General features: G+C 35.5%; 1 protein-coding gene across 3 annotated transcripts; it reads left to right on the forward strand.

Annotated features, from left to right (window-relative positions):
* The first annotated feature begins 1,368 nt into the window (after positions 1-1,368).
* On the forward strand, positions 1,369-7,480 carry LOC107586799 (choline-phosphate cytidylyltransferase B-like). 3 transcript variants are annotated; one of them, XM_016274330.1, is made up of 9 exons: positions 1,519-1,563; positions 1,896-2,117; positions 3,498-3,597; positions 5,116-5,232; positions 5,325-5,476; positions 5,556-5,634; positions 5,710-5,852; positions 6,794-6,982; positions 7,074-7,480. In XM_016274330.1, the coding sequence occupies exons 2-9, from the start codon at positions 2,097-2,099 to the stop codon at positions 7,284-7,286; spliced, it is 1,014 nt and encodes a 337-aa protein (XP_016129816.1). In that variant the 5' UTR covers positions 1,519-1,563; positions 1,896-2,096; the 3' UTR covers positions 7,287-7,480. The 3 variants fall into 3 exon arrangements, with proteins under 3 accessions (XP_016129815.1, XP_016129817.1, XP_016129816.1); XM_016274329.1 differs by lacking the exon at positions 1,896-2,117 and having other exon boundaries at positions 1,369-1,563; XM_016274331.1 differs by lacking the exon at positions 1,896-2,117 and having other exon boundaries at positions 1,369-1,563; positions 5,737-5,852.
* The last annotated feature ends 11 nt before the right edge of the window (positions 7,481-7,491 follow it).

The raw sequence follows: 7,491 nt of genomic DNA on the forward strand, positions 1-7,491 counted from the left end.
AACTTTATTAGCCAAGGGGCTGACAGCAGACAGTCAATGGATGGAAGTTGTATGGGAAAATATTAACAAATGTTGCAAATGCTCCTAACATGCTTTTATTAGATTTAATTTACAACCCTTTTTTATACTGTAGCATCTTTTTAACTTGTTAAATATCCACTTGGTGCCATGTTCAAATGCATTAACTAAAATTGAAACAATGGCGCCACCAAGTGGATAACAACTGAACTGTTCTTAAAATGTTTTAGAAACCGAAAATAAATCCCAGTGGGGGAAAAAAACTGAATATAATATAAACTGTTCAGAACTGTAGTAAGCTTTATCAGATTTTTTAATGAGTGAATGTTAATAAAATTATCTTACATGTAATTAGGTTATTTTAAATATTATAAAATAATATATTAATAGGATATTGTTTTTAATATATTGTAAATATATTTACAATTAAATTGAATTAAATTAAATGTGCATATAAAACTATGAACCACTTCTAAATGTCAGCACTGCTCCCTAAACATACAAAGCCATACATAAATTACATTTTTAATTACACTGTGAACCAGCATATAAAACTATGATCTTACCTAAACTCTTCAAATTAGTAAATAGTAAATGTTTTCAATATTTCACTAAACTTACTTATGAATATCAATAATATTATCATACATGTATTTAGATTATTTTAAATATTATTAAGTATCAGTTGGATATTGTATGTAATGTATTCTACCTATATTTTTCTTGTTTTTTTTTCTCTTGCATATATATGTGTGTGTTATCAGCTAAGGTCCCTGTTTTGCTTGTTTTATATAGGGTACAATTTAAAATCCTGCTAAGCATCCTTGATGATAAAAAGTAACGTCACCATCAACTGTTTGCAGGGGCATAGTGAGTCTCAACACAAACCATAGTAAGGTTAAAAAAATACTAAAAAGCTCTTATAGAACCTGCCTTAGTTTTATACCTTATTGTCATATTTAAATGTTCATTGAATTGAGATCAGATAAGAAAAATTATTCTGTTACTATCCAGACTTAAAAACTGTATTGTTGTCTCTTTCAGCAAGCCTTTGCGATGCACCACAATGATGAAGGAAGATGAAGAACAATCAGAGATGCTCAGCAGCGGGTTCACAGTGATGGTGCTATAGCCTGCTCAACCAATCACACTCTGGTATTTAAATGAGACAGGAGAGCGTGTCTGTTGATTGGTCCTCCCCAGACTTGCCATTGCCCTCATCAACAGGCTCTCTTCCTTGTTGTTGTTGTGCCGTCACTGAGGTTCTGTGTGTGTGGGCACAGGGAGGAGCTGAGCGCCTCTTTCTATAGGCGGCTTCACAGCGAGGGGAGTCGAGGAGGAAAGGCAGAGAGGAAGAGAAGACCGAGTGGGCGGGATCTAGACCCAGGCTGGAGTAGAGCATCCCTGACCGCGGCTCGGCTAACGGCCAGAGAAGCGTCTCCAGACTGATGCTGAGTCAGGTACAGGTGGAGTCACATCCAGTTTGGCTTGGACCCTCCAGTAATCATGGAGGAGCTGGAACATACCTGTCCACTGCCACGAACGGTGAGATATGTGTTTTGTTGTCGTCGAGGGCATCTATGAACCGTTGAGGAACCCTTTCTCTTTGTTTTCAGTCTGTGTTCATCTGATTTTGTCTTTTTGTGCTGCTGTCTGAATGACGTTGAGCTTGTGAAACTGCTGTTTTGTACTGACTATCTGCGCGTTTGTTCATAATGCTGCTTTTAATCCTCTGCGTCTACCAGATATCGTTTTTAAGTGCAAGAGCTAGCGTTTTTGTGGGATGGTGCTGAGCTAATGTTACAGACACCATCCCGATTGCATTTAACAGCAGGTTGCCCTTCTGTGATGTTGCTCCTCCTTCTCACCTTGTACAGAATTCTGGGAAAGGTCTCCAGCATCCTTGGAAACACTGTCTCCGTTGCTATGGGAATGAATCGTGCATTGCTCCGTGGAGATTTTTCCTCCAATGAGTAATCGGATATCACACACCTACATTGCATTGGATATGTAAATGCATATGTGCCAGCTGGGTCTGCTGTGAAGATGCTCTCACTGGGCATTTCCTGAACAGACAGATGGTCACTATTGTCACAAAGGTCACTAGAAGATTAACCCAGAAATAATTTTTTAACATTTCTGTAATGTGTTTGGCCCAGAATGCATTTAAACAGCATCTGGTGCCTCCGCCCACATGTTTACTAAAACAGTATGAGTATGAGTTTCTAACTGTATGAGTTTCTTTCTTCTGCTGTACACAAACGAAGATATTTTGAAGAATGTTGATAATCAAAAAGTTGCTGGTAGCCATTGACTTCCATAGTATTTGATCATATTATGGACGTCAATGGCTACCAGCAACTGTTGGTTAACATTCTTCAAAATCTTCTTTTACGTTAAGGAAGTTATTCATACAGGTTTGGATCAACATTAGTAAATGATGACAAATTTTTCATTTTGATCACAGTAAAAGCACAATTTCATTGGTCTGATATTGGGTGTTAACTTTTTCATTTTTGTTGTTTAATGAATTATTTTACTCTTTAAATTAAGCAAAATATAATATAAAATTATTATTTGAATTGGACACTATTAAGCAAAAACCCATTAATGGTAATGTAATATGATATATAACTTGAAGTGGTAAAATATTTTATTCAACATAATCTTGTTGTTAAATAAGAATATTTTAAAGTTTTAAAGTTTAGCTGTTGGGAACAATAAAATCACATTTCAATGGTTTGATATTTTTGCATGTTAGATATTTTTGTACCTTTTTACATTTTTGTTATTTCATGAATTTAGTGTATATTATATATTATGCACACGTACTAGCTATTATATAATAATATAAAACATACTTCACAGTGTTTTTAAAAAGAGAATATTTCCCACTTCAAAAATTCAGAAAATTGACTTAAGCTTTAAATCAAATTTTTGATAACAAACCCTCATTCTCATCCATATAGAATGCGAGTATAGTGTCTTTCTGCACTTATAGACGGAAAAATGCACAAAAATAAAATATCCCTGCTACCCTGCCATACATTGAAATGCTAATTCAGAACCATGAGTTGTCACAGTTTCTGTAGGCCTATTGTTCTCTGTTTGTTATAAGCCACAAAGAGGTTTCAATAGATCGAAATATCCGTGTTATGTATGTCTGTGTCTATCTCCCACTTTGTGCTGCTGTGGATGAATGATTTGTCTTAAGTCAGTGACATTAGAGAACCCTCTACTGGACAAATCAATATCCGCTGTAAAGAGGCTGTTACACAGATCGTCTTGAAATCAATACGTCAGATAATAACCTCTATTCGTACAAAAAGGAAAACATTTTTGAGAAGGGTAAATAGGATATCATGTCAGCAGGATCTAGGCTTGTTTAAATAGTATTTTATTTGGGAAGCTGCAATGTCTATTTATTTCTCATCTCATCATTTCTCTCAAATCAATGCGTTCTTCAATCTTCTCTGCAGACTCTTATAGAGCCAGCCATATTTACCCCGGAGACGAGTTGTGAGTGTCGGGCTCCACATGAGAAGCTGACGGTAGAGCTAGCTCGACTCGGAACGCCTGGTCAGTCTGTACTTTCTCTGTTCAGTTTTCATAAAATGGAACACCAAGTTAAAAAATGACCTTTGTAATAAGGTCATTCCTGTTAGGCTATAACCTAAAAAAATTCAATATACTCGTTTCGTTAAGTACAAGACACTCAAGACAGAAATATGCACTCAAGCTCTTAAACAGTAACTTAAATGTAACCTTTTTTTTTTAAAGCTTGTAACTTCATTCATTATATCTTGATTACTTATATAATCACAATAAAATAAACAGGATCAAACCGAACCAGATACACACAACCATTCAAAATGTTGGGGCTTAGCAAGTATTTTTTTTAAAGAAATTAATACTTTTAATAGTATTTCAGTTTATTCTTCAAACCGACCCAATATGCTTGAGCGGTATATGCTGTATATTAACATTTGTAAGTAAAATATTTTGCCCAATATATTAATACATACAATACATGTTGAGTACATGATGTTCAATTGTACTGTATAATTATTGGCACAATCCAAAGTTGATTTACTAAAGAGTGACAAAAATACATGATAAACTGGCTGTGTAAGTGTACGTGTGTAAAATGTTAAACATTTGCAAGTTCTTTTCTGGTAAAGAACAAGTTTATTTTTATCGTTTGGACCCATTTCACAAATCCCATCAAATATTGATGAGTTACGCTACTTAAACGGATCCCATATCAGTGTCAGAGGAAAACGCAGTGCTTGTAGGATAGTCCACTGCTGGGACCAGACCCAGTAAGACTAGATTCAGGGATTCCCTGTTCATTCTGCGACCCAGTTTCTCACAGTCACTGCTCACAAAGCTCTCGCTGGCCAATGAGTACTGAGCTCTGGAGAAGAGACAAAAGGAGAAAGGTTGAATGGTTTTTGATGTCCTTCAAGGACATAAAAATAGACTATTTTAAGTTTGTAAACTTAAAACTATGAGGGAAAAAGGGAACAGTGAAAAATAATGGTGCTGCCAACTTTATTAATATGTTTTGGCCAGAATTTTGACTAACAGCATTTTAAATTTTTGAGAAAAAAAGTCTCTTATGCTTACCAAGGCTGCATTTATTCAATAATAAATACAGTAAAAATAGTAATATTGTGAAATATTATTACAATTATAAACAAATGTTTTCTATTTTAATACATAATTTATTCCTGTGATGGCAAAGCTGAATTTTCAGCATAATTACTCCAGTCTTCAGTGTCACATGATCCTTCAGAAATCATTCTAATATGCTGATTTACTGCTCAAGAATAATTTATTATCAATTTTGACAGTTGTGTTACTTAATATTTTTGTGAAAACTGAAAGAACAGCATTTAGTTGAAATAGAATCTTTTGTAATATTCTAAATGACCTTTGATCAAGTGTCCTTGCTGTAAAAAAAATTATTAATTTCTTCAAAAAAAAAAAAAAAAGACTGACCCCAAACTTTTCAACAGTATAAAGTGGCCTATTTTTTCGTGTTTTTGTTTCTGTAAATGATTTCTAAAAGTGTCATGAATTTTCCATTCTCAGTGGACCGGCCGGTGCGAATCTATGCAGATGGCATCTTCGATCTTTTTCATTCTGGTCATGCTCGTGCCCTGATGCAGGCTAAGAATCTGTTCCCTAACGCCTACCTTATAGTCGGAGGTATAGACGCTTTTAATTTACTTATCCAGACTTTGCAATATACTTGTAAAGGCTAAATTCTAACTGATAAAAATATGTATGTGTGTGTTAAGTATGCAGTGATGAACTCACTCACAAGTACAAGGGCTTCACCGTAATGACAGAAGACGAACGGTACGAGGCATTGAGACACTGCCGCTACGTTGATGAGGTTTTGCGCGATGCGCCCTGGACTCTGACCCAAGAGTTTTTAGAAAAACACAAGGTCAGTTATTTGGTCACATCCTAGCATAGTACCGTTCCCATAATTCCCTGCGGTTAACCCTGTGGTTCGTATTCTCTAGATCGACTTTGTGGCGCATGACGACATCCCATACTCCTCTGCTGGATCTGAGGACGTGTACAAGCATATTAAGGAGGCAGGTAAAGAAAAGCGGCTTTCGCTTAAGAGCATGTGTGTGTGTTTCAGACCAGATCTAACGTGTATGAGTGTCTCAGGTATGTTTGTGCCCACTAAAAGGACAGAAGGGATCTCAACGTCTGACCTGATCACCCGGATAGTGAGAGACTATGACGTGTACGCTAGACGCAACTTGCAGAGGGGTTACACCGCTAAAGAACTGAACGTCAGTTATATTAATGTAAGTAAATGAAGGATCTAGGATCCTCAAATGTAAGCTTTGGTTTTGCTGACTAGTTGTTCTGTTACCAGACAAACAGATATTTTCTGAAAGATATTGGATCTGATATTTCTGGCATGGTCTAACATTAATGTACTTAATTGTTGAATTCATTTTCATTTTCTTTTCATAAATAAAATCAGTCGTTCACCTAAAGGGTTATTGTCATTAAAACTAAAACTAGAACTTTAAAAATGTATTACTTGAAGTAAAATAAACATTAATTGAAATAACATAAAATATAAAAACTTATTTCTACACAACATTTCTCATTTTTCATTTAGTTTGTTAAATTACTAAAATTAAAATGTAAAAAAGAATATAGACATATAAAAAAAGAAACGGGGAAAAAATTGAATTCAAAATATTAACAAAAACAATAATAAGAAAATAAAAGATACTAAAATAACTTGCCTGGTAAACTGGTAAAACATATTTTCCTTAACCATTATTCAGAAAATATTATAGATATTTTTATATATAAAATGTATAATAAATATTTTTATGTATTTTTTGTTTTTGCAAATATCATGAGTTATTAACTTTTTGGGGTCACATCACTGAACTAAAAAAATTATAATTAAATAATAAATAATTAAAACAAAGTTTAATTCATAAATAAAACATGCTCATAATTGAAGTGATGTATTTAATTAACTGTATGTACAAACCTAAATTGAAATGTAGTTTTGAAAAAAAGAATAGATTAAAAACAGAGACCAAAAACAAAGGGATAAAAAATAATTTGATCTGTAAATAGAATCACATTTATATTTTTTCTTCATTAGAACAATGCTGATTTTCTTTGAAGTATGTCATACATAAAGTAAAATGTGTTTTGAATAACATTTAACACTGACATTTAATAAAAAAGAAAAGCTTGCTGATCTGACTCTGGACAGGAAAAGAAGTACCGTCTGCAGAATCAGGTGGACAGGATGAAAGAGAAGGTGCGGACGGTAGAGGAGAAGTCCAAGCACTTTGTGTATAGAGTGGAAGAGAAGAGCCATGATCTTATTCAGAAGTGGGAGGAGAAATCACGAGAGTTCATTGGGAACTTCCTGGAGCTCTTTGGTCCAGATGGGACATGGGTAAGCAAGGATATAGGGTAGAGTATGTAGAAAAACATGTAGTTTGTGTAAAATTGACACATTTTTGAATATGACCTTTTCATTTTTCCAGAAGCAAATGTTTCAGGAACGTAGTGGACGAATGATCCAGGCGTTTTCTCCACGCGGCTCACCCAGCAGCAGCCCACCAAGGGACTTTTCCCCATCCCGCTCTCCGTCACCTCCATCCCGCTGGGCCATGCCCCGAACCTCACCGCCCTCGTCCCCGAAGGGCGCCTCGGCCTCCATCAGCAGCATGAGTGAGGGTGACGAGGACGAGAAGTGAGGAATAAACCATCACACACATAATAGACTGCACTTTACCCACAAATACACGCATTAGCAGCGATGACAGGTCAACTACCCTCATGGGAAAATTTAAAGTACTGTACACAGCACAGGGCTGTTGAAGTCCTGTTTAGTTGTGCTGATATTACAGCAAATATTTGAAAGCCATCGCAGCCCTGAACAGATTCTGGGGGGGGGGGGGG

The sequence above is a fragment of the Sinocyclocheilus grahami genome, unplaced genomic scaffold, assembly GCF_001515645.1.
Source record: "Sinocyclocheilus grahami isolate Dianchi unplaced genomic scaffold, SAMN03320097.WGS_v1.1 scaffold85.1, whole genome shotgun sequence".
In the NCBI taxonomy this organism is placed as follows: domain Eukaryota; kingdom Metazoa; phylum Chordata; class Actinopteri; order Cypriniformes; family Cyprinidae; genus Sinocyclocheilus; species Sinocyclocheilus grahami.

Bases quoted from the DNA above. Each gene is read 5' to 3' on its own strand.
- LOC107586799 (XM_016274329.1), top strand. From the start codon at position 1,525: ATGGAGGAGCTGGAACATACCTGTCCACTGCCACGAACG. The intron at 3,598-5,115 runs GTCAGTCTGTAC...TTCCATTCTCAG, and splicing joins AGCTCGACTCGGAACGCCTG to TGGACCGGCCGGTGCGAATC. The intron at 5,477-5,555 runs GTCAGTTATTTG...CGTATTCTCTAG, and splicing joins AGTTTTTAGAAAAACACAAG to ATCGACTTTGTGGCGCATGA.